The sequence below is a fragment of the Perognathus longimembris genome, chromosome 13, assembly GCF_023159225.1.
Source record: "Perognathus longimembris pacificus isolate PPM17 chromosome 13, ASM2315922v1, whole genome shotgun sequence".
Taxonomy (NCBI): domain Eukaryota; kingdom Metazoa; phylum Chordata; class Mammalia; order Rodentia; family Heteromyidae; genus Perognathus; species Perognathus longimembris.
The window spans coordinates 18,800,701-18,828,213 of record NC_063173.1 but is presented as its reverse complement, the minus strand read 5'-3'; the positions used below and the strand labels follow the sequence as shown (position 1 = coordinate 18,828,213).

Sequence of the window (27,513 nt, the reverse complement as noted above, 5' to 3'; positions counted from 1 at the left end):
AGAAGCCAGGGACAGTGCTCAGGCCCTGAGTCCAAGCCCCAGGACTGGCCAAAAAAAAAAAAAGAAAAAGAAAAAAGAAAGAAAGACCAAGAAGGTATTGCTGGTCCTCCTGCAGACAAACTGTCCATCAGAGTTTGTGCTTCAGGTGGTTAATGGAACACCTCAAATCTTGAGTGCTAAATATTGCTGGAAAGTACTGGACTCTCTGAGAGAAGCCTGGGGAGATAGAGTGGCCAGGGAGGCCATGGATCTGGAGAGTGGATCTTGGAGAGTCACCTTCTCACTTGCTTAGTCCGTGTAGGGACCTCCATGGTACTGAGAAGTCTGGCATGGTTGGACTCTGTTCCCAATGTACAATGAGATTTGTCTAGGTCTCAGTTTAGGTCAGACAGCCCCACGAGTCATTTACTGAGATGGTCTAGGATCTTGTAAAGGCACCCAGATATAGGAGATCAGGCTTCTGTCCTCCGCCTTATGTTGTTCTGACTTAATCCTCCACGGCTTCTCTTTCTCTTGCAGGTAATGACACTAATGCTCTCAATATAAATTTGTCTCTATAAACAACTCAAAATAAGGTGGGGTTAAGTCTACAGAGAGGCTTTTGAAGTTGTTGCTCCCTGTCCCTGCATTTCCTTTTGTGTGCAGAGATCGATGAACTGGAGTTTATCATGGCCATCAATTCTGGCTTATTAGACAACCCTAGATCTCCCCTCTCAGAAACACCTTGTTTTTATCTCAGGTGGAAAATAGCTTGACTTTGAACAAAGATAAAAGTAAAAAGGGAACTTTTGTGGCTTAATTTTATAAGGCAAGGTGTCCTTTCTCAAAAATGAGTACAGCCCCAGGCTCATAGAGTTAGGCATCCTCAAGGAGTTTAAATAAGGAAGAACTGGTTATGCCTGTGGCTACCTGGAATTCCACACACTCAGGCTTTTCACTGGAGAAGTGGGAAAGCAGTGGTAGCCATCCTTGCAATAGCAAATGCTACAGTTTGCATATGGAACATCTTTCAGGTATTGGACACTTGGTTATCAATTGTGGTGCTTTGGAGAAGTGGTAGAGAAGGGGCCTAGAGGAAGGAAGTTAGGTAGCGTGCCCTTGAAGAGGATAGAAGGACCCTGGCCCTGGCCTGTCTCTCTGCTTCCTGAGCATTACAAGGTGAGCAGCTTTCTTCTGCAATCATGTACTCTCCTGGTATAGGGCCAAGAAACCACAGACTGAAAAACTCTTTCTTCCCTTAAATTGATTTATTTTGGAGACTATCCTGGCTGTGAGCGATGTAGAGAAGAGTGTGTATTAGTCCAGTCTTACTCAGATACTAAATATATTATTTATTTGACTACAATTGTGAGCAAAATGCCTGACAGAACCCATTTCATGGAGGATTTATTTTGGCACATGGTTTCAGAGGGTTCAGTCCATGTTTGCTAGGATCTATACTTCTGGATCTCCCATGAGGCAGAACATCATCATGCCATGTAGGAGGAGACTTTTTACTTCATGAAAGAGTAGAAAACAATGCAAGGTTTACCCTGGTCTGGGTTAGGGTTAGGGTTAGGGAATATGTCTTAGCAGTAGAGTGCTCATCTTGCATTCATGAAGCCCTGGGTTCGATTTCTCAGCATCACATAAACAGAAAAAGCCGGAAGTGGCACTGTGGCTTAAGAGTAGAGTGCTAGCTTTGAGTAAAAAGGAAGCCAGGGACAGTGCTCAGGCCCTGAGTCCAAGCCCCAGGACTGGCAAAAATTAAAGTATAACAAAAAGAGGGTTTACCCTTCAAAGGCATGACTCCAAAGACTTACTTTTGCTAAATAGGTCCCACTCTCCTAAACTTTGCAGAACCACAGAAAATAGCATCAACAGCTGCTGCCAAGCATTCAAAACATGAGTCTATGGAGGCCATTTCATGTTCAAACCACAATATTTGTCCCCTGGCTACCAAAAGCTCATGGTTATCTTGCAATTTAAAATGTACTCCAAGCATTCCCAAAGTCTTAACAGTTCCAACACTGTTCAAAAGTCCAACTTCAAAGTCTCTTTGAGGCTTAAGGCAAACACTTAGCTATGAGCCCCTGTAAAATTATAAAGCAAATTATCTACTTCCAACATGCGGTATAAACATTCCCATTCCAAAAGGAAGCAGTAGCAGAATAGCATGGAAGGATTGAACCATAGCTAGACTGAAGTCTATCATGAGCAACCCTAAATCCTATAGCTCCATGCCTAGCATCTGAGACAAGTGGTGGTGTGCTGTGAACTCCAACGCACTTAGACAGCCCAGCCTCTATAGCATTGATATTTGTAGTCCACATAACCTCTCTTGAGCTGACTCCACTGATTGCTTTTCTCGCCAATGTTCCACGTTTCTGGAATCGTCTTTGTAGCTTAGGCTTCCTCCTTGTAGCATCATGGCACATTACCCTCTGAGTGGCTGTCTGTGAGGACTCCAACTGTGTCACACATTGCCTAACCTATCAGGCCTTCTTTTGAAATCTGCGTGGAAGCCTCCATGTTCCCATAACTCTTGCATACTACATGGCTGCATTACACATATGACACCATGGTCCAGTAGCAGCTCAAACTTTAGCCCAGCTCCCTTGGAGGATAGCTGTAGAAGCTTCTGAGTGCCTGGGTCATGATGAAACAACATTTTAGGCACCTCTGTTCCTGCGGGGTCCCCAGAGTTACTTTCTTCTCAAGGAAAAGTCTTTCAAATGTATTTTTCCTTGCGCTGACAACATATGGCATAAGGTTAGTTCCTGAGATGCTCTCAGGAACTGTGAAAAGTGCTGGATTTCTTTTTAATGGTCCTAATCTCTTTAACTATCATTCTCGCCTCACTCACAACTTTAAATGGCCTCTTTTTTGTTTTAGCCAAATTGCACATTTTTCAAATCTTTCTGCTCTACTGTTCCCAATTCTCACTAGCTAAAAATAGACAGTAATGCCTATGTAATATCCTGAGTGCTGGGGCTGCCTTTGAAATTTCCTCTATCAAATTAATTGCTTTTAAATTCAACTTTACTCAAAGTCTCTGGATACAGACAAAATATAAACAAATTCTTCATCTGAATGTAGCAGGAATGGCTTCCATTTCCCAATACTATCCTCATTTCTACCTGAAAATGGATAAGCCTGTCTTTCATTCCTGTTGGCATGCTAGTCTTCTGAGTACCCCCACCAGAATTGCCCATTAAACTCTGCTTAGAGAAGCCTATGTTTTCTCTAGCCTGCTTCTCCAAACTTTTCCAAATTGTTCCCACACACTGGTTCCAAAGGCTTAATAACCACATTGGTTTAGTCACAGGAACAACCCCACTTCCCTGGCTCTATTTTTCTGTATTTCTGTACTAGTTACATTTACATAACTGTGACCAAAATTCCCAATAGAAAAAGGGGTTTAATTTGGCTAATGGTTTAAGAGGATTCAGTTTGTGGTCATGGTGATTCGGCTTTGTTTGTCTGGACTCATTGTGAGGCAGAACGTCAGAGTGGTGCCAAGAAGGCTTTCTGTACATCATGGCGGACAGGAAGTAGACCTCAGGGAAGGGACTAGAGACAAGGTATAGCCTTCAAGGCACATCCCCAGTGATCTTCTTCCTCCACATAGACACTACCTCTTAGTGCTTAAAGAATGTCCAGTAATAGTGCTACCAACTTGAGATCAAGAATTCAACACACAAGCCTGTGGGGACTATTTCATATTCAAGCCTTAAGACGACAGGAAAACTTCTTAGCAGTGCACACGGGAGAGAAAAAGTCTACAGGATGAGTTGCTGTGCTGACAGGTGAAGCCAGATGAATTCTGGGGCAGCTATGCAAGTGGGGTGGGGGGAGGGGACTGGGTCCTAAGCAATCTTCTTCCATGGCAGCTCTGGGAGGCATGTTCCAGTTGCAGAGCTCAGGTAGCAAAGGTGTCTGTCCTGCATTCAGTCTCCTGCAGTGATGATGAGGGTTATGCCCAAGTATGCACACATCTTCTCCAACATGTTCCTTCTTCCCTCCTTTTGCTTCCCTCCCTCCCTTTTTTCCCTCCTTCCCTACCTCCTCCAATATTCCTTTCCATTCTGCTTATGTGGAAAGAAAGCAAGGAACCCTGAGCATGATGGGAATGTGTGGCTGGGCAACTTTGAAAGGAAATTAACTCCACAAATCAACAGAATGCCTGCAGCTTACTCTGTGCTATGCTGGGTGGTGTGCAGATATGAGTGAGACCAGTCCCTGCTCTTGAGAGGTACATAAGAAAAGCACAGGACAACCAGCTCTCTTACATGACTTGGAGCATTCAGTGCTTACACTGGGAAAATCCCAGGCAAAGCTGAGGAGTTGACCACCTGTTATAGTCACATGGTGGCAAAAGGTGTCATTTGTGATGTTTACTGGTGAGGAAGGGATGGAGTTAAGAAGGAAAAAAATGTGGAAATTATTCCTGCACTGAAATTTATTCTGCTCATTGCATGTGTGATACAAGAGAATGAATTTTGCACATTGAAGTGACTATTTCTTCCTAAAGTGATGATGGGAGGAAGAAGAAGAATGGCTTCCTTATGGTTCCCCCAGCAAGGCAGGGCAAACTGGGAAAGCTGGGGCCAGTACCTGGGAATCTCATCTCCATGATAATTCACTTTCTCTAAAAACAATCACCCGTGTCCCTATGGATTCTCCTGTCTACCCTTCTCCTCTCTGCTCACCCAGACTCACTTCCAGATATAAAACAAAGGATGGGGGAAGCTGCACGTGATCAGGAGAGGGTGACTGCTTCAGGTGGCTGTAGCTGGAAAGGCTACAGAGGGAAGAGAAAGGCTCTAGAGAGAAGAGAAAAGAAGAATTTTTAAAGGTCAGGACATTTAGCCTGGAGGGACCATTTAATTACAGTGTAAAGAAATTGAGAACTTCCAGAAACTGTGAGGAACAGAGACCGTAAAGGAAGAGGGGACAGAAATCAAGAGCCTTCTGGTAGAGGGAGGAAAACTGACGTTCCTTTGAGGGAGGAACATTCTGTGATCACAAAAAGTGGCACAGATATAAAGTGAAGGCTGTACATAAAATGAACAACCCTGTTAGCTTTGTTTTTATGCCAAAATATTCACTGAGGAGCCACAACTACCCAGGCCCTGGTTGAAGGTAGGGAGATAGCATAGTCACAAAACAAAGTCTTTACTCTCAGGAGCCACATTCATTGCTGTAGAGAGAGAGAGAGACTCACACACACATAATAAACAAGTACCAACATGATACAATATACTAGGTGTTCTGTTGTCTGCTAAAGAGATTTCATATAAAAGCCATATGTTCAAACATCTTTCATATATGAAAATAGGGATCTACAGGGCTTCGCTTGTAAAACAACTATAATATTTTGATTCTGCTTGGTGAAAGCTCATCAGGAGACTGACTTACAGAGACTGTCACCTCATACCATCATGGCTGTTTATTGGGAGAAATATAAATTTGGTCTCCTCTGGTGGGGAGAGATTGGGTAGTAACATTCACAACTAAGAAGAGAGTCGGGAAGGCAGTTAGCCTTATTCCACAAAACAGCTGGGGACAACCTGGAGATGTAAAAGTGAGGCTCCACAGAGCTCCAGCTCTAGCATCTTTTTTTTTTCCAATTTTTATTATCAAACTGATGTACAGAGAGGTTACAGTTTCATATGTTAGGCATTGGATACATTTCTTGTACTGTTTGCTGGAATTTACCAGGGAGGGCAAGGAGCTTGTCCTATGTACGAGCCTCATTAGGAGCTGTCCATTGTACTTATACTAAAAGAGAACAATGACTTTGTGTTATTTGCTTCACCTTGTATGAACTTACTTTCAACATGTAATTAATTAGCAAGTATTTTGTGTATTAGTATCTATTTCCATGCCTAGAGAAAGCCCAACTGCTGGTCTTGATTTTTCCCCCCGAAAATAAGGACTAGCCCCAGAATCATCTAACTGTACACAGCAAACTTTTAAATTAATGTTATTATACAGTTGTCTTCACAACAACAAAAGCAATTTAGGGAAAGGTCTGATGAGCTGAGAGCCATTCTAGTCTTTCTCTTTTGTGGAAGTGCCTCCCGCCCCCTCTGGTTCCAGCCCCTCATCCTTCACTGTGGTATACACAACCTTTGCACAGCTCAATTTTGCACCTCATTTAGATTTCTGATCCAATCACTTCTCTAGGGCTTCACAACCACTCCTTAGAATGGCTGCCAGGACATCATGATATCTTATTCCCCAAGCTTATCTTCATCTTAGCACTTTTATGGAATTGGCCAATTGCTTGCTTCCATGTTTATCTAGTTTCCTTGTTAGAATATAAGCTTCATGAGGACAGAGACCTTATCCATTTCCCATCGGATCCTTAAGCACCTACAATAGTGCCTGCCTGGTGAAAGAAGCTCAGTAAACAATCATTCTGCTAAATATTCTCTACCAATCTCTTAATTTGATAGTTTTATGAAAATTGCAAATATGAAGTAGATTTGGGAGGAGGCTCAACCCTTTTCCTCCCCATTCCCTTTGGTAAGAGAGAAAAGCTGGAAATAGAAAAGGAGAAGTTTCTGTAAATTTCTGGTAACCATAGAGACAGTGATTTTAGTTTATTAATCTCTTGCTCTTAAGCAGGCTGGGGCCCCATGGTGATTTCTCCAAATTGCTCAGTATGGTTATCCTGCAGCCTTCCTCATCAAGAAGCCAGGCCCATTCCCATCCTGCAGCACTTTAATTACTGTACGCGGAAGCTCTGTGCTATGACACTCATTACTGCGTGTTCTAACCTGGCTGCAACACCCACTTTGGAACAGTGGAGCATGATCGCCAACCCTAAATCCCTGGAGCCTTCAGAGCCAGGTGCTGGCTGTGAGTAACTTCTGTTCCAAGTCCAGGGCCTGGTACAGGCTCAAATTCCTTCCTTATGCTTTTGTTCAGTAACTACTGGAACAGAATTTCATTCCAGCCAGGGAAGAACTCCGCCATGGTTTCCTGCCCATGAATGTTGTGCTTTCAGGGGAAAGAGTTGCCCTTGGGAACCATAGCCCTTCTTCTTGTGTGGTCTCTGATGGGTCTGATCTCAAGGGTTGATCTCAAGGGTTGTGTGTTCCTATAGCAAAGATCTGCAGCCTTTCATGGATTTGCCTCTAGTTTTTTGGGGGTGCTACTGACTTCCCCTGAATGGCTTCAGGAAGTCTGAGGAAATGACCATCTAGGAGTAGTCTCTTTCAAGGCCATTTCTTCTTTGGAGAGGAACCCTGATACAGATATCCAAAGATTAGAGCTGGGATTCTATCATGGTAGCCATCAATGAGGGACTCAAACTCTTTGTGCCTCAGTGTCCTGAGCTGTGTACTTGGCTTGGTCCTTCCATCCCTATCTGTGCTGTGACCCTGACTCTAGCTTGTGCCTGGTTTTGAGGCTAGATCCCTGAATGAATGGGAGGTGACTGGTGGTGGAGGGCAGGAAAAATGACCTCTGAAGCAAAGACGACTAGGTTTACCAGAGACACATGTCTCTGGGAGGAAATATATTCCCCTGGTGAAGCTGGTTGCCTAAGGATATTGTCAGTTTGAAAATCCCTTTGTCTTTGTTCGTCATCCGGTTGTGTTAGAAATGTTCAATCATCCTTTTAGCAAGCACTCAGGTAATACTGACCACTGTCAATTTACTACTCTAGGTGCTCAGGTGCAGCTGCAGCTGCTCATCTGGGATATTGACAAATAAGTGCACACACACTTTCAACACTTGTAGGCCTTCTGCTGCACACATAGGCCATATCTTCAGTGTATGGAGGAGACCTTGAAGAATCTGGATCCCTGAATCCTCAAAAAAGATGGGGAAAATCATAAAGTAGGCCTGTGCCTGGGATGACCTGAGTTGCTGCAAGATTCAAGAGCTTGGCTGTTCTTTCTAGGTGCCGCAACCTCTCCTTCCCAGACAGCCTGCCAGAGGTGAGCATCGTGTTCATCTTCGTCAATGAAGCCCTGTCGGTGCTCCTGCGCTCTATCCACTCAGCCATGGAACGCACCCCCCAACACCTGCTCAAGGAGATTATCCTGGTAGATGACAACAGCAGCAATGGTAAGTGCTCAGCTTTTGTGGCCCGTCCTTGCCTACTGGCTGACTGCTAAGCAGAGGGTTCTACTTCCAGTTCTCATTTTCCAGGCTCTCTGGGTACTAATTTTCTGCGATGTCACCTCAGAGATTCAAGATTCATGGCAGTCACTGCTTCAGAAGGTACCTTCCTATTTGTGTATCCAAGGAGGCCCAATCCTCAGGCTTTTCCTCATTGGCCAGTCACTCATGCTTCCAACATTCTGGAGCAATATCATATTGGGAAATGACCTGATAGCCTCCATCCTCACCACATAGGCAGTGAATGGTTTTCTGTTCAGTACTGTTTTATTTAGTATGGCTTCTCATTCTAGCCTGAAAGATTGTTCATTGGCATTTGTTCCCAGTGGCTGTGGACGTCATAGTGGTGTTGATGAGAGGGACGGTAATAGCTATTATCAAGAACAGCTGAGCTTTTGAGTATCTAAACTATCTTTTGGATCCTTGAACCCTATTCTCTCTTGTCTCTAGCAAAGTCCCAGTCTACAAAGACCTTGGTAAGGTTTTCTTTTTCTTTTTTTCCTTCAAATTTTTATTATCAAACTGATGTACAGAGAGGTTACAGTTTCATACGTTAGGCATTGGATACATTTCTTGTACTGTTTGTTACCTTGTCCCTCATGCCCCCCTCCCTCCCCTCCTTTCCCTCCCCCCCACCCCGGAGGTGTTCAGTTCACTTACACCAAACAGTTTTGCAAGTATTGCTTTTGTAGTTGTTTCTCTTTTTTACCCTGTGTCTCTCAAATTTGGTAATCCCTTTGAATTTCCTACTTCCAATACCAGTAAACACAGTTTCCAATATACTCAGATAAGATTACAGAGATAGTGTAGGTACAACCACAGGTAGGTGATACAAGAACATCATCAATAATAGAAACTACACATACACATAGGACGTTGAAAGTAGTTACAACTGTGATATAACAATTGTTTCCATAACATGGAGTTCATTTCACTTAGCATCATCTTATGTGTTCCTAAGGGTGTAGCTATTGGGCCTTGTGATGCTCTGCTATGACTTGCCTAAACCTGTACTAATTATTCCCAATAAGGGAGGCCATAGAGTCCATGTTTCTTTGGGTCTGGCTCACTTCACTTAGTATAACTTTTTCTAAGTCCTTCCATTTCCTTACAAATGGAACAATGTCATTCTTTCTGATAGAGGCATAAAATTCCATTGTGTATATGTACCACATTTTCCTGATCCATTCGTCTATGGAGGGGCATCTGGGTTGGTTCCAGATTCTTGCTATGACAAATTGTGCTGGGATGAACATTGTTGTGCTGGTGCCATTACTGTGATTTTGTTTGTGGTCTTTTGGATAAATACCCAAAAGTGGGGCTGCTGGGTCATAGGGGAGTTCTATATTGAGCCTTCTGAGGAATCTCCATACTGCTTGCCAGAGTGGCTGAACCAGTTTACATTCCCACCAACAATGAAGTAGGGTTCCCTTTTGGCCACATCCCCTCCAACAATTGTTATTATTAGTTTTCTTGATATATGCCATTCTTGCTGGGGTGAGATGGAATCTCAATGTTGTTTTGATTTGCATTTCCTTTATGGCCAGTGATGTAGAGCATTTTTTCATATGTCTATTGGCCATTCTCATTTCCTCATCAGAGAAGTTTCTTTGTAAGTCTTTAGCCCACTTGATGAGGGGGCTATTGGTTCTTTGCGGTTTTGTTTTGGAAGAAGGTAATTTTTTTAGTTCTGTATATATTTTAGAGATGAGGCCTTGGTAAGGTTTTCATTACTCATCTCTGCCAGCTACCTCCAGGTGCCTCCATCCTCTCGTGCACATTCCTTGGCCTCTGATTCTTCTCCACGTAACTCTCCCACCCATAATTCATAAACTTTGAGACCGTGTACAACGAATGCTCAAGGACGAGGGCTCTAGATTGGATCATCTATATGAATCTGCTTCTGATAACACATGATTTTTAAAAGTGGATTCCTAGGTCATCTGATCATAGCGTCACTGGGCTTGTATTATCTTTCGAGCCTTCTCCTGTGTAGGTAGTAAATTTCCCAGTGAATCAGTGGCTGTAATGAGACAGGCAATTTGTGATTTGTTATCAATTAAAGCTGAAACATATCAGATAATTGAAATGCACTTACTCTCAATAAAGAACTCTCTTTTGGATTTGATCATCATGTAGTAAGAAGTGTGGGAGCAGAGCTGTGAGGGATGTCAGAGCTTTCTAAAGAGTAATTCTTAGGTTTCACCTAACTCTCATTGTTGCATAGACACAAAGGGAAGGAAGGGCATCAGGATGTTAGCAAAGAGGCAATACCATTTTGAAACTGATTATCTGTTGTAAGGGAGATAAGAAGGGGTCCCATTCCTGTCTCTACTACTACTTACCATCATCTTGCTTGGGACCCAAGAAACGAATACCTAAGAAAGCTCCTATTTCCCATTGGCCAACACTAGACAGCCCATCATCTCTACCCAGGCCTGCCACCCCTCTCACAGTGTTGGTAAGGAGCCAAAAGGCAGAAGGACTACCTTCCCAAGGGTCAGGACATCTTCACACAAGAAGCAACCCCAGGAGTCTCATATCAAAGGGAGAAGAGAATAAAGTCCTGTGAGGAAGGCATCTTGGAGCCTTTTATGCCTGCCCCATGACTGGAAGCTTATCACCTCCTTAAGGATGCTACTTGTCTTTAATCCATATGGAAAAATGATAAAATGGTGACATTTTGTTTGAGACATTTAGATAAGAAAAGTAAGTCAGAAATAGATGTACTTAAAGTGTTTGGACTATTTTTACAAATGATGGCCCTCATCAAAATGTTCAATCAGGGGAATGAGCAGTGGGGATACCTGGCTGTCCTTAGTGATGTGGGCTGGGGAGGGGTATCTAGAAGGATCAACATAGGTCAAAGGACTATGACTACAGACCAGCAGTCTCTGAGGCCTTGAGCAATATGAGATGTAACTAGCAGTCTCTGAGGCCTTGAGCAATATGAGATGTAAAACATAAGCTTGAGACATTATGAAAGAACCAGCTGTTGTCTGTACCATGGGCAGGTGAGCCAAAGGAAGGTAGGTTAATGATGACTCCAGTTTCAAGCCAGGGTTGACAGTGCCCTGAGAGAGGAGCAGTGTGTTGATGCAGTAATTACCCACAAGCCATTTGCACAAGAAGGAGTCACTTGGGAGTTTTCGAAGACAAAGCTCTAGGGAGTTTTGTGGTAATGGTTCATTTAAGTATCTTGATTGAGGTGGTTTATACATTTAGCTACACATTTTAAAACTGCATCCAGCTGTATGTGCACACACATGTGAGTGCCTGTATAACTGTAGGGATCTGAACACATTCCACTCATTGCCCGGTTTTGATATTGTACTGCAGTTGTGTAACATGTTACCACTGAAGGCTAGAAGGGTTCATGGGATCTTCTGATACATTTTGTTTTGTTTTGTTTTGTTTTGGCCAGTCCTGGGGCTTGGACTCAGGGCCTGAGCACTGTCCCTGGCTTCTTCTTGCTCAAGGCTAGCACTCTGCCACTTGAGCCACAGCGCCCCTTCTGGCCATTTTCTGTATATGTGGTGCTGGGGAATTGAACCCAGGGCCTCATGTATATGAGGCAGGCACTCTTGCCACTAGGCCATATCCCCAGCCCCCTTCTGATACATTTATGTGTGTATTTATTTCTTCAAAATATAAAGCTAAAAAAAATCAAAAGCTCTCCCAGAACATTCTATGTCATCTACTTTGATGTGGAATTTGGACATCACTGTTTTAAAAGACTTCTTAATGATTTGCAGCTCTGGATGAGAGCCTAGTTAAATGAGCAAGATGTTGAAACACTGATATACGTGCAGTGTGCAAAGGAAAGAACTCTGAAGCCATAGATTCTAGGACTCTCTCCATGGCGGTTAGGAAACCACAGTCAAAACCCTCAACAGCTCAGTCTCAGCAACTTTCTCTGGGAGCGACAATCACACCATGCTTGTCTTACATGACTGAGGCAGGCCATAAAACCTGTGACTCTGTTACTCCTCCCCAGTGCTCACCCAGATTCCAGGAGGCCAGCTCATGGCTAGTAAACTATACATACGGGGGTTCAAGAGACAAGAATGTAGGAACAGGGTAATAAAATCCATTGAGAGAATGTCTGAATCCAGAAGCTGGAATTGAGGGTGAGATAGTCATTCAGGATAAGGTGGCTGGTGAGAGAAGGAAGAATAAGGAAGCCAGCACAAGCTCCATGTACAGAGGGAGCTCAGACTGAGACTGTGTATCCACATGAGCCCACAGACAGGTGAAGGACAAGGAGTCGGAGCAAACACCTTGTATCTGGACCAGGTGGAGCCAGGGAAGCTCAGTGAGAAGCCACAAGAGCATAGGGTGGTGCTGGAGTTGTAGACATCAGCTGAAGTGAGCAGCAGCAGGCAATGAAGGATCTTTGACTCTACAGGAGGATCACAAACTAAGCTATGTTTTCTAAAAATAATTTATTTTAAATTACCATCATCTACAGCAAGAAATAAGTTTATGTCCAGACTCAAGATGACACACACAATTGAAACAATACGGTCAGCAAACACTATGAGTCGTTATAATGTGCAAAGCATTCTGCTATTTTCTATGGTGTGCTGTTTTCTGTGCTCTGTGTTATCCAAGGTGTGCTATTTTACTGTATTCATTTTTCTCCTTTGTTAAAAAGCAGTGTTTTTTTTTCTCAAGAAATGGCATGCATATTAGACTTGCTTGAAGAGCTGTTAAGAAATGAAAGGCCTGTCCCATAATGGGTCTGGAAAGGAGGGCACCTGAGTCCTTTGAAGCTGAAATACAGAGCAGGGTCTCTGCAGAAGAGAGGAAGGAGGGCAGAGGCCAGCATTGCCTCTGGGATCAGAGGGACTGTCTCCTTCCTAGTTAGGTGGGACAAATTGTGAACGAGGAAGCAGATAGAGGCACTGAGGGGCAAGCCCAGGCACAATCGCAGCCCCTACGGAAGGCAGAGCTCCCCGGGCAGGGATCTTGTCTTAGCTAGAGAGCCCTTGTGTGGACTGGGTCAGAGAGTGACCAGTAATGGAGCTCCTTGAGATCAGCCTGAGCTCCAAGTCATACAAAGAAGAGGCACTTAGACAAAGTGTTGTCTCTAGTCCGAGGACCTGATATACTGTGTGAGGACTCCATTTTGGGAGCAGCTTCTCTTAGGGGCCAAATCACTGGGCACAATGTCACTTATTCCACTCAAGTGTCACTTACTCCAGTCAAGCTAACTCAGCTCAGCTGCTCAGTTCTTGCCATAAACACTAACTAGCAATGAAATGTAACCAAGCTCCTTTCTAGGCTCAGTCCTGCCACTTCCTGGCCATGGATCTTTGGGCTTTGTTTTCTTAGATGCCATGCCTTGCCCTGTCTGCCAGCTAGAGTTGCCCAGAATAACATGGGCTAATGGTATTGAATATTTCATGTAAGCAGCAGGGTGGTAAGGGGGCGGGTTAAAATGATAGAAATAGCCAGGTATAGTGACTCACACTGGAATCCTAATGGCTTGGTGGGGAAAGAGGGGGGCATAAATAGCACGGTTTGAAGCCAGTCTAGCAAAAACTTTTCAAGACTGTTTTCAACCAGTAAAACAATGCATGTGGAGGTATGCATTTCTTCTCCCACATATTAGAAGTATAAATAGGAAGATCACGGTCCAGGCCAATCTGGAATAAAAGCAAGACCTTTTTGAAAAATAGTGAAATCTGAAGGGTTAAACAATAGAGCATCTGGCTTAGCAAGCTTAAGGCACTGAGTTCAAACCCTAGTCCTTCCAAAATAAATAAGTAACATCAACAAAGAACTAAGTGACCATGGTAATGTAGCCCCTGAGTAAAGACTGCATATATTGTGGAGAAGAGCCCAGACTTGGGCATCTGAACAGCTTTTCCATTCTAGTTCCTTCCTAGCTGTGTGTTCTTAACCTCCGTGAACCTTATTCTCCTTATCTATCAAATTGAGATGTATAATTCCTACCTCGGGATTGTTTGGAGGGTTGGATGAGATAAGACATGACAGAAGGGAGGTCAGCTTTTGAAATTCTAAATTAAGCTGTACAGAGTTGTTAGCACGTCTCCCTTCAAAGCTCTCTGTCCTGGGATTACCAGAGGCTCTGTGTGTGCTCAGGCCTCCAATCTCCCAGTATTCCCTGTTACATATTCTCAAGACTCAGTCCCATGTCTCCTCAGATCAGAAAAATAGGGGCGGGGGTGGTGGTGGTCGGGGAAGGTAGAGTCATTCTCTATCCAAGCCTTTTTACCTTCAGCTTTCTCAGAGGCCCAGGACGAAGGCTCTGCTCATGGGCTTGTGAAGGAGACTCTGAGTCTCTCTGTTCTTCCCCCTTAGCTACCTTCCCCTACTAGCTCTGCTTTTTTGAGGACTGGCTTCTGTGTAGAACTGTCACTCTGCTGCAGCAATCTTAAACTGATCCTGATTAAAATATGAAGATTGATGCCAGGCATGCTTCTGCCTCAGGACACTGGCACTTACTACACCCCTAACTTGGAATGCTCTTAATGCACAACCTGTCTTTAGGCCTTTGCCTGATTGTCACTTTCTCTCTAGGGTTGTCACTGAGCATTACCATTTAAATGGAAGCCCTTAGCCTTGTCAATCCTCACCCTCCCAACCATCCACTACCATCTGGTGGACTAAGCTTACCTGATTAGTCTCTTGTTTATACATTTTCCCTCACCAGAATGTAAACTTCAGAAAGACCAGGGCACCTGTTTTGCCCCATTTTGTGTTTTCACTTCTTGCTCAAGCGTTTGCTTTGTTCATAGTTGGCAGTAATGTGCCCACCCTACATCCAGCCTCTGTCACTACTCCCAAGTAGGGCAGTGGCTCAAGCACTTGTGGACTGAATGAGAGAAAGTGTGAGTATGGATTCTGAGAGCATGAATCACTAGCCTGGAATCTGCATTTTTGCAAGCTTCCCAGGGCCATCTGATTAAATGTTTTCTACTGCTGCCCACCTCTGCAGTCACTGGCTCAGCCTCCCACACTCCTCTCAGACAGCAGACACTGGGGGTGGGGTGGGGTGGGGTGCTGGGACCCTCTTGCTGCTCCTCCCCACCCCCAGATAAATGCACAAAATGGGTAAAATGCGGAGCAACAGGGAAATGTCTTTTTGTTGTTTCTTCACCTTCATCTGAACTCATTTCCGGTTCTTATGGTCACATGACTAGCCCAGAACCACTCTACTTCTGCTTCTGTGTTAGCACTTCCTCCATACATTTTCATAATCGGCCATTCTCTTTCTTCTCTGAAGCAGCTCAAAGGCATATTCTCTTCTCTTCTCTTCTCTGCAGCTCAAAGCCATATTCTCTTCCTCTCTCCTTATTATCTCAGGAAAATGGCAGGAACCTCATTCTGTGCTTCCTGGCTCTAATTATTTCACTTTTCAGTGAATCTCAGTGGGCTTACGTTTTTAGCTGAGACAGAATGATGCAACCTACCCAGGCTTCCTGAGAGGGTGAAACCCCAGGGCTTTTAACTGATAGATTCATCTCTGCTTTCCATTCTTGCCATTCATTCTCTTGCTCACTCATTCACCTGTTTAGTCATTCATACATCCATGGCCTCATCCTTTATACTGAGAACATGGGTGAGCACTTTGTGAGTTTATTCACATCACACAGTTTTCTTATTACCTGGCACACAGCAGGCCCTCAGAGATCATGACAATTTCAGGTCCTTCATCAATTGTCCCAGTGGCACCCCATTTTATGTGGTCCAGCCACCCCAACTCCGAACAGAAAAATCATTTTCTTTGCTATGCTGTTTCCATTTCCTTTATGACTTTGTGTCCTCTTTTGATAATTAAGAAGCATACAACCTCCTTTTCTGCTGCTGGAAATTTCTAAATTAATCTGAATTTTGCGGCTAAAATCATATCAAAGCAATAGTGATGTCAAGAATTCTTTTAAGGATCCGTTTGCTAGAGATCTCATGCTGCTTTTGGTTGGTAGTGATTTGGCCAACCTAAATGCCATTTTGCTTCCAAGCAGAATGGAAACCTCAGCTCGTCCTGCCCTTGGGAGTTAGGGGGGTTACTGTCCCTCTCTCCCAGGCTACCATCTCCTTGGCTCATAAGCCATGAATTCCATCTCCAAGGCCATATTCTCACAAAGCCTTGCATATCTGTTACTGAAAGAAGGCATGAAACCTGGTAGGCCTAGATTCATCAGTCAAACCTAACTGACTGCCAGGAGGGCACTGAAGGCCTATGCAGGGCAGAATCCTGCCAATGGTGTAGTCTGTATGTGACAGAACAGAACTAAACTGGACCTTTTGGTTTTGTCATGTCAGGCACTGGTCCTTTGTCCTTCCTGTGTGGTCTCCTTGCCTTGTCCTGACTCCTATTCTCCTATGTGTCTATATTGTGTGTGGACATGTTAGCCCACCCAGACTACCCTGGGATGGGTTACAGAAACTCTGGGCACATGGACTACTCAACTCCTAAGGTAGGAATTTTCCCTGACCTGTCTACCCTGGGACTTCTAATGAAATGACTTTCAGTGTCTGAGCTACAGAAAGTCTTTGCTGGAGATCCCCAGCTCAGTGAGCACATCTGTGGGCCATAGCTATTTTAAGTACTCATATAAATTAATCCATGGGAAGAACAACTATTAATTGCATTTTATGGAACAAGGAAGCAGAAAAGGAAGTATGAGAACTCTTCCAAAGTCACACGAAGATGAGGATTGAACCCAGGCTGCCTGGTTTCAAAGTCTGAGCCTCTGATATACCCAAGGGCTTTGATTCCAAAAGATGCATTTGCACTTTGTCGTCATTCTTTTTCTGTATCCCATCTGGAGAGAGACACTGGGGAGCAGGACCTGTGAAGCAAGAGTCAAATCAAGAAAGAGAAAGAGCATGGTATCTCCTCTGCTAGAGCTTTGCCTGGGGTTCAGGAAGGAACCATGCCTTCCATGGAAGCTTCTCAGCTTGTCAGCAGCAAGAGGTAACTGGAGTTGGCAACTATACTTTAGGTCATCTTGTGAGAGGGAGGCAGCTTCCTACTGCTTTCAAAGTAGGGAGAATGGGGTATTCCCCGGTGTGTATATGGGTTTGAGAGTGAGAGTATGCAGGTGTATGTATGTGCATGTCTGCATGTCTTGGTGTCCACTGTGTGTCCATGTATGTCCCTATGTGTGCATATTTTCATGGGCATGCATGTCTAATATGTATGCACATGTATGGGTGCAACTTGTGTTATATGGTTTTGTGTGGATTGAAGAGGACAAGAGCATGTATACCATGCAGTGATTAGTACATATAAATTGTGTGTTTATTTGAGCAATGGTATAAGCTGTGTGTGCATGTATGTACCTAAGCTTATGTGTATTTGTGGGTGCAATAGTGTATGAGGACAGAAACTGTGGGTTGAGTCTCTTCCTTTCCTCACTTACTACCTGGAACCCCCTTCAAAATCCTGATGAATGACATATAATTGCACAGCCATGAGTCATTGTTATCTTTAATTGTTGGTAAGAAAATCACTATGTAGTGACGAAAGCGAGTACAAGTTCCTGGACTGCTCACTACCAGCTGCTGGGGCCCCCTCCACCCCCTGCAGAGCCCCCTCATCATCTCTTGGCCCAGAGCCTGTCTAATTGTTGCTTAATGTTTCAGAGATGCTGCCCCACACAAGAGATACCCATTCCAAGCTGTAAAACCACCAAGAGCTTTGCATGCAGCTGGAATCATTGCAAGAATTTTCAAAAGCAGAGGGAAAGAATGGTCTGACACTATTGTGCTTTATAGAGCTTAAAGAATCACATATAGCTAATTGAATTACAACCAAGACTCAGGCAGCTTGAAGGTGTTTACACAGCCAGGCACGTGGGCTATCCACCCCAGTCTTCTATGGCCTACTCAACCTCAGGCTCCTTGCCATTTCCCATCTCTACGCCTTCAACCAGTGCAGCCTGACAACCCAGGAGATTGGCCATAGGTACCTTGTTGCCTTGTTTCAACAGCCCAATATAGTCTTCTGCAACAGTCGGGATGTACGCACCTTTGTTCCTTGCTTACTGGGTTGTTGTTTTTTCCTGCTTTGTACATAGTTTATTACCAGGCCTGAATATTATTCATGGGCCCAACTACAGATCTGCATTGTCTGGTGCCACCCAGCATACTCCTCCAAGCCCTTTCCTTAGTGGTTCATGGGACTCTGAGCTACTGGCTCTTTCCATTAGAAAGTGCTTGCCTCTCCTTGCCAATTAAGCCCTCTGTGGAGAGTGACACTGGGGACAGAGGGAGTCAGATATTCATCCCCAATAGATTTAGTTATGTCAGTTCCTGAACCCACATTTGAAGCTGCCACATGTGGCACACCAGCCATGGCCATGTGGGAGATAAAATATAGCTTCCTTCTCCACTTGCTGAGCCTTATATCTTGGTATAAACCTGTCTCAAGACACCTTTATCTAAATGGGTGGCTCGGGAAGGCATAGCAATGTACATCCAAATGCTATGTGCTGTCATCCACAATTGTGACCTCCACAGAGATAAGCAGAAGCTTCTCCTTCAATTTGGCCTGAACACATCTGCTGCAGCCTGGCCCGAGTTCTCTGCTCACCTCAAACCCTAGCTTTCCTCCACCTGCTCTGAGCTGGCCTTTTACTTGGCCTTCTGCCTGCAGGTATCACCAATCCACGGTTCCCTGCCAGAATGTGGAGAGGGGCCTGGCTCTGATGCCTCCTCTTTGCCCCTCAGCTGGGTTCTGACTCCTTATCTGCTCATGGTCAGCTGTCTTCTTTGATGGGCTAGGCTCTGCCTCCTGTATCTCCAAATACAAACTGAGGTCTTGTGTGCATTTTCTGACCAACCCACAGTCTGAAGCTAAGACCTAGAGTGTTCCACTGATAAGATCCTCCTCCTAAGAGATCTCTGGGAGGTACCATGTCCTGGAGATGTTTTCTCAGTGTGGACTACTCCCAGTGCTTGGTTAGTTTCTCCAGGTCTGTTTTCTGTCCTTGCCAGCCATACTGAGTTCTCTGCACGGCCGAGCCTATGGGCATCAAGCAGCAATGTGAGTAGCTCTTCACCCTCTAGTGTCCCATTAGCTGACCAAGGAAACAATCTTGGGGAGTCCAGATTCCCCTGACATACTTCCTGTCAATCAAAGACAGCTTCCGGGGGGCCTAAGACTTGCCTTCTCCTCAGCCATGAGCAACCTGTGAGGCATCTCCAGCCAAAGGGCTTTAGACTACTTTGTTTATAGGTTAGCCAAAGTGATCCGTTTTCAATAAACAAACCTAGCAGGAATCAAATACAAAACAGTGACTCTCCTCTGGCTGGCGGCATGGCCATCTGTCAGAGGGGAACTTCCCAGAACTGGAGCGCTGAGCTGCATACATAGAACTAGCTGTCTCCTGCCCTCAGGTGAGGGGCCCTGCTGCTGGCAGCTGCAGATCAAGCTGTCCCTAGAAAAGGCCAGGGTAATGCCGGGGCCTGTGTGCAGCCAAAAGGAAAGGACTCCTTGTCCATTCCTGGCCCACAGCCTATCTTGCTCAGCAGCTTGAAAAGACAAACTCTGGTGCTGACTTTGAGCCAAATGCTGGGCACTTTTGCTCCTGAGCCAGGCTCCTCCTTCTGCTTTCCCAGATATTTAAAACAACGCCAAACCCCACAAAGCAAATACTTCCTTCTTGCTATAGTTTGAATGTCTCCATCACAGCTTATGTATTAGAAATTTAAGCCCCAGTGTAATGGTGTTGAGTGGTGCAAACTTAAAAGAGAGGTTTGCTGTCATGTCTGGGTTAATGCTCTTATTCTGGGATTGGGTTAATTATAGCCGTAGTGGAGTTCTGATGAAAGGGATGAGTGAGTCTGGCCCCTGTGTTAGTCAGTTTTCTATTACTTTGACAAAATATCTGAGAAGCAACTTATAAAGACGAAATGCTTGTTTTTAATCTTCGTTTTGGAGGTTTCAGTTCATGATGGATTGGCTCCATGGCTTTGGCCCTTTAGGGAAGCAGCAAGCATATCATATGAGCTGGGAGCTTGGAGAAGAGCAAACTGTTCACCTCATGGTGGGGATGAAAAATCAAGGGAAAGGAGGGGCTAGGGTCTCACTGTCTCCTTCCCAATACATCTTCCCAATGCCTGGAAGGTCTCCCACTGGAGCTCATATATTAAAGTTTCTACCATCTACCAACAACACTAGGCTTTGGACCAGTCTTTAACACATGGATCTTTAAAGGGCATTTAAGAACGAGCCAATCTCCAGCAGCATTCTTTCTCTTTTTTCTGCTATGTTATGATACAGCAAGAAGGCCCCAACAGATTCATCAACTCAACCTTGACCTTCCCAGACTCTAGAACCCTGTCATAACTATATTTCCATCATTACCAGTAACCAAGATTTGACTACTTTGTTATAGCTTTGGGAACCAGACTAAGGCATCATCGATATGAAGCCTCTGAAGTATGCAATGACTGCTGGTAGAATTGCCTTTGGAAATGTCTCCCCTAAGCTTATGTAGTATTATCCAGCTGGCCTCCAGTAGCAGCACCACTTGCTCAGTAAAAAGTGGATCATGAGAATAAGAATTAAGATCTTGAACTCTGAAGACTGCTTAGGTTCTAGCTAATCACCATTCAAATATCAGTTCATTTAACCCTATGGCAGGTACGGTGGCCTTATCATGCTGGTGCACAGATGTGTGCATGGCCTGACAGGTGAGATCTCACACAACTGGGGATGGCAGGGCCAGCTTTGGATCCAGCTATGAAGCCTGGGTGCCCAATCCTGCCTCTGTCCACAGGGCTCCTAGGCAGAGTTACCCACAGAGCTGAACAGAGAGTGAGTGAGCATGAGGGAGACAAGCCAGTGGTAAGACTATGGAGTGATGGGGGCTATAGTGAGCAGGAGAATGAGCTCACACTCTACCAAGTGGAAAAGAACTACCCACCCACCCCCTGCCACTCGTGTTGTTAGTCTGCTGAGCTTGTCCTTTGGTTCAAGTTGGAAAATGTTTATAGGCTGGACAAACCAGGCAGTCAGGTCAGATATGGCCTCCTTCTATCTACCTGCAATATTTGTCCTATGGACTCCTGCTGTGAGACATGGGAGCTTTTCTCAAAATGCTATTTAGCTCTGGCACCCTGGTGAAAACTTTACCCTCTAGCCTTAGCTCCTCTCCCTCTTTCCCTCTCATAACTGCTGGTGTTCCACATCCCAGGAGGTAGTCACCACAGACAATGGAATTCGCCACTTCTTTGCACAGCCCCTTTTCAGTGCATGTATACGTTGAGGGTGTCATGGCATTGGCCATGTGACTGAGTTCCACAGATCCAAGGAGGCCCCATCTGCACTCTCTCAGAAAACCACATGGCTTTACACCCATGCTGTGGCCCGAGGCCCTAGGTAATAGGCTTAGCTGGCATTCTTGGGACTCTCTAAATCTTGAGACCATGGAGATCATTTGTATGAGTCTGCTGGTCAAGGCCAAGATTAAGAGATGATGGATCAGAGCCCAGAAAAGTGGACTGGACCACACAGGAGTGTGGTCCTATGATGTCATTTGGAGCCACCTGACACTCTAGTGTGCTTGTCTCAGCAAGCCGCCCAGGACCTGGAGCTAGGGAGAGTGCAAGGCAGAGCACAGGCCTATCTTTGCCCTAACTTGGGTTGTCTGTCTGTCATTGGGATGTTCCATGGCCCAGCAGGTGGACTCAGTTGTTTCCCCCTGTATTCTTCATCTCCAGTTCTGAAACTGTGGCCTGCCACCCTGAAGATGGTGGTGGGGTGAGTCTGTGGTTGTTGTGGTTGATGGGAGGTGGGAAAGAGTTGCCATTTGGGAGGAAGTAACCATACCAAGCCCAAGCCAGATGAGATCCAGGAATAAACCCCAGGCCCATGTTTGGAACCTTACAAACCCAAATCTAAACCCTTCCCTACCAGATGAATTTGATGGGTGACAGAGATGAATTTGAAATTAGATCAGGGCTGAGCATTTACATGGGCCCTGAGCCAAAGAGAAATTAAAAAGAGTATCTCAGAGGGGTTAATGGTGTAGGCGAGGCTTCCAGCAGTCCTTGGCCGAGTGTCTGACCCAGGTCTCAGAGGGGAATTGATTGAAGAACCCTGCTGATGAGATTAGGAGGCGGAGAGAGGGTTCTGCACCCAGACACGGGGAAGGAATTAACTTGTCACCAAATGACACTCATTGGTGCAACAAAAAATTCCAGGACAGACATTAATGCCAGGCTGCCTACAAGGCAGCATGGCTTGCCCACATCTGTTTACTGTTGCTTAGACACTAAAGAAAGAACATGTCCTCTGCCTTGAGAGAGGCATCTGGCCAGACATCTAGCCCCTTCCTGAGGACTGAGCGAGTGTGCTCACAAGCTTGCCTGTGTTGTCAAATTTCATTTGGCTACAAAATGAGAACTAATGCCGAGAATCAAAGAAAACAGAGTTGTTTGCCGAGAGTTCCTGACTGGGTTGCTTTGGCATGAGGCAGAGAAATTGGCTGAAGTGATTTTATTTGCTCTGAAAAGAACACTCAAGGTTGTGTTTTCATCTTTCTGGAGTGATTTCTCAGTCTCCGGTGTCTGCTGATGGCCCTCAGACCTGTGTTCTCCACATTCCTGTGATGGGTAGGGTGTTGTTTGCTAATTTCCTGAATTCTCCATGACAGGGAAAAACATACTCCACTCTCTGTTACTAGAGAAGTGGGTGAGTGGTTGCATGCATATAGGGGCAAATGTGTGAGAAGATACTCAAGAGAGTAGTGGGGAATAGATGAATGATTAAACCTGTTCCATGATGCTGTTATTTTATGCCCATTTTAGAGCTGAAATCACTGAGGAGCAGTGGAGCTACGTAATTCATCAAAGTTCTCATAGCATAATGGTGGCAGAGCTAGTACCAGGCTAGAACGTGTCCATCTTTTCTTCCTCGCATTTTCTTCCTCACGTTCTTTCTCACATTTCCCAGTAGGGTTCTTTTTCATTGCCTGCTTTGTACCTCAAGTCAGCCTCACATAAGGTTAGAGGAACTACCTGTACAAATAGTTGAATAGAAAGAGACTCACTGTCCTTCATTCACCAAATATGTATTGATCGCTGTATAAGCAGAATTCTAAGGTTCCCCACCACCACCAGATTCTTGGTCCTTATTGGGTACTCCTTTCTTTTAGTTATTCGATCAAATCTGGGTACTTCTTTGGAAAGGATTTTGCTGGCATAAGTCCTCCACCAATTGGGTGGGCCAGACCTGATCACATGAGCCCTTTGAAAGCAATGTCTTCTCCAGCTAGAGGAAATCACAGAGATGCAGTCTGTTGCCTTGAAAGGAAACAGATCTCCATGCTGAGACCTCCTGTCAAGGGTCTCATGGCAGAGAGCTGAGGGAAACCTGTAGGTACTGAGAGCAGCCTGGGCTGGCAGCCAGTAGGAAGCCACAGCGTTGGTCTTTCTCCTTCATGGAAATGAATTGAGCCAACAATCAACAAGCCTGAAGATAAACTTGAGCTTCAATAGAAAACCAAATTGTTGTCCACCACCTTGATTTTAGCCAAAGCAATCCCCAAGCAAAGAATCCAGCCCTGCTATGACTGGACTATGACTCTGAGATAATACATTTGTGATGTGTTCAGTTTCAGAATGTATGCTGCTTGTAAGGCACCCCTGGAAAACTAACACATTGCCAGGTCAATGTGCTATCCCCTGGGGACTTGAGGCTGACCTGCTCCTATACAACTCGCAACTCACAGTTTGGTTTGACAGATTCCTTAAAATACTAAATAGAGTGTCCAAAAATAAATCACATATGGGCCACACGCTTTGTGTTAGATGACCTCTCAGTGCTGCAAAGGGTGAAAGGAAACAGCCACATGGAGAAGTGTTCAGGCAGAAGGAATGGCACATGTAGAGACCCCAAGGGAGGAGACAGCCTGCCCCTCATTCTCAGAACACAAAAAGTTAAGTGTGGCTCGAGAGTGATGAGAAAGGGGAAGGGTGGCTTGGCATGGTCCTGAAGAATTAGGCAGGTAGTGCTGGGTAGCCTTTGTAGATTACTCAGTGCTAGGAGCTTTAAAGAAAGAGAGGGGCTATCTGAATGATACTTTGGGGATCTCTCTGGCCACTCTGCAGTGGGTAGTGTGGGTATGGACAGGAATGGCTACAGGGGAGTCATTGGGAGATTTTTGCAACACTTCAGGCAAGGCATTATGTGATATCACTGTGGTGGAGGTCAGGGAGAAAAGTGAACTCAAGATCTGTTTGACTTGAGATCTGTTTGATTGATGATCTAAAAGTAGAGGTGAAGGAAAGGGTGGAAGATGCAGCTCCAGTTTCTGGCCTAAGCCATGTGGAGAATGGCAACACTATTTGCTGACTTGTTAGGAAGTGCAGAGGAGAAGAGGAAGGGGAAGGAAGATTGAGTATAGTTTGGCTGTGTTGAATGTGGCCTGCCTGTGACACTTATGAGAAGAGGCCATAAGTGGACCTTTGGACAGATAGTTGCTGTGAGCAGAGGTAGAAGCTCAGTCATACAGAGAAGGTTAGGCCTAGCTGGGCCTAGTTTGTGACATAGCTATATCCATGATGGTCTTCTAGAAGGACAGAACACCCTGGCCTTCACACAGCAAGGCTTTGAAACTTGAGGACCTCGACCTCTGCAGTGGTCATCTTTCCTGTCCTTGGCACTCATATTGGGGCCCTGGGCAGAGCCACAGATCCATTGGAAGGCTCAGAAGGGAATGACTCTAACCTGAAGGCAACATCCCAGTGAATTACTCGTTGTTCTGGGCTACTAGTAAGGTGCATTAAGCACCAAATTATATAAACTTGAAATTGCAGTCTAATATTATTAAAAGGCCTAAGGGAGCTGGAGAAGAATGAGAAGCATGAACACAGAATCCTCTATAGGATGATCAAATCTCTGATTAAAATCACCTCCCAGGATCAAATGGCCCCTAGAGAGATGGGGCAGTGCCTGTGCATTCTAATGGAGCCTCCATAGCTCCAAGAGGAAGTTGAGCCAGGCATTGGCTTCCTCTCCAGGGCCACTCACTCAATGCAGGAGGAGTGTGGGTGGAGAGAGAGCCTCCTACAGACAGCTCAGGACATACGCCAGCCACCTAAGAGGGTGTAAGTCACGTGTGACAAGACTGGCCTCAGCTCCTCCAGCTGTAGCTTGGAGGGGCTGTTCCTGTAGAAGCAGACCCTAAGACATGGATTTAACTGCACTTAGTTTATTATACAAGTTCAAGATCTACCCACAGGGTGCGGAAAGGAAAGGATGCCTCAAATAAGAATCCATAGGCACTACTGGGGCAGGTGGAGCAGGAAATTCTGGGAAACAGGTGTAGAGCTCAAGCTTCAAATTCTTCCTCCTGAAAGGAGAGGGAGCTTGGTGGTGGTGGGGGTGTTTATGTTCTTGCTAGGTGTTTGTTGAGGGGTGTTCTTAGGGAATGTTGCTTTTGGAACCGAGTCCTCCAGCTGCAATGGTGGCAGAGCTTTTTGTGGTTTGGAATAAAGTTCATGGGAAAAGGATCTGGAAATCATCAGATGCTGGGGGCAGGGGTGGGGGACACACTTTGAAGCATGGAGGCTGCAAGGATACGGGTGGAGCACTGGCAGCACCTGCTATAAGGACCATGCTGCATATGTTTTGACTGCACTTCTAGAAGGCTTGTGCTACATATTGGATCTATATTAATGCAATTAGGCCAGCTGCAAGGTATACTGTAAGGAATTCTGCAGGCAGCTGAGGTTTCACCCAGGTCAAGCAAATCCAGGGTGAGACTATAGTCTGGAACTGCATTAGTCTGTCTGTCCAGCAAGTCCTTTTCAGGGGCAGAGCATCTAGAGAAAGCTGGGATATGGCCTTTAAAAAAGGTAGGGACTCATTTAGGCTCCAGTAGGGATTCAAAGTCCAAGGTTTCTGCATCCTTGAAGCCCAGTATCAGATTGACAGGTCTTAAGGACAAGGATAAGATTCAGTCTGTGGGAAGAACTGGCAAATTCTTTTATGTTGTTGTTGTTTAATTTTTATTGCTATTATAAAGGTGATGATGTACAGAGAGTTTACACTTACATAAGTCAGGTAAAGAGTGCATTTCCTTTTGGACAGTGCCACCCCTTCCCTAGCTCTCTCCCAGTGTTTCCCTCCCATCCCCACTCAGATGTTGTGTAGTTCATTTTACACACAGTATCCAGTGAGTGCCATGCTGCATCTGTTTGCCCTTTGTCCCTCCATTTCTGTGCCTCCTCTTATACTCTCAAAGACATATAAATGGCAGGGCTGGGAATATGGCCTAGTGGCAAGAGTGCTTGCCTCCTGTATATGAAGCCCTGGGTTCAATTCCCCAGCACCACATATACAGAAATTGGCCAGAAGTGGCGCTGTGGCTCAAGTGGCAGAGTGCTAGCCTTGAGCAAAAAGAAGCCAGGGACAGTGCTCAGGCCGAGTCCAAGGCCCAGAACTGACCCCCCCAAAAAAGAGCAGTGCAAAGACATATAAATGAACATACAGAACAAACAGGAAAGAAAAGAAAAAGAAAAAGAAAAAGAAAAAGAAAAAAACCTCTTATTTTTTTTTCCTGGAGTTCATTTTGATAAATATTATTTTGTAAGTTCAGATGTACATAGGTCTTTCTTTGCCTCTCCTAAGAGTATCCTCCTTTGATCTCACTGTGTGTGTGTGCCTAGAGACCTGTATAATTTATTATGTTCTGTTATTTCAGATCTGGTTTCCCTATATGAGAGAAAACACACACCATTTGTCTTGCTGAGCTTGGCTTACCTCACTTAACATGATTTGCACTAGATCTATCCATTTCCCTGCAAATGACATATTATTCTTTCTAATGGTTGTGTAAAATTCGATTGCATTCCACATGTTTTTGGATGTGCTCATCTATTGTAGAGTATCTGGGATGATTCTACAGCTTGGCTTTTGTGAATAGTGTAGCAATGAACATGGATGTGCAAGTGTCTTCATGGTATCTTGGCTTGTGATGTTCTGGATAGATGCCCAGGAGTGGTATGGCTGGGTCATAGGGAAGATCTATGTTTAGATTTTTGAGGAACCTCCACACTGCTGTCCACAGTGGTTCTACTAGTTTACATTCCCACCAACAGTGCAATAGGGTTCCTTTTCCCCCACAGTCCTGACAGCATTTGTTGTTATTCAAATTCACAATGTTGGCCAATCTAACTGGGGTGAAATGGAATCTCAGAATTGTTTTGATTTGAATTTCTTTTTTTTGGGGGTGGCTACAGATGATGAGTATTTCTCATGTGTTTCTTTGCCATCCTTACGTCTTCTGAGAAATCTCTCCTTAGCTCCTTTGCCCACTTAATGATTGGTTTATTAGCTTTAGGAGAGGTTAGTTTCTTGAGTTCCTTGTATATTTTGGATATTAGGCCTTTGTCTGATGTATTGCT

The 27,513-nt window shown here is 44.9% G+C and overlaps 1 protein-coding gene across 1 annotated transcript in view; it reads left to right on the top strand.

Moving 5' to 3' along the window:
* Galnt18 (polypeptide N-acetylgalactosaminyltransferase 18) overlaps positions 1–27,513 on the top strand; it is a 307,200-nt gene that overhangs the window by 165,150 nt on the left and 114,537 nt on the right. Inside the window, exon 3 of the mRNA XM_048361612.1 lies at positions 7,898–8,064. Within this exon, the coding sequence (XP_048217569.1) occupies positions 7,898–8,064 (167 nt within the window). The remainder of the gene's footprint in view (positions 1–7,897; positions 8,065–27,513) is intronic.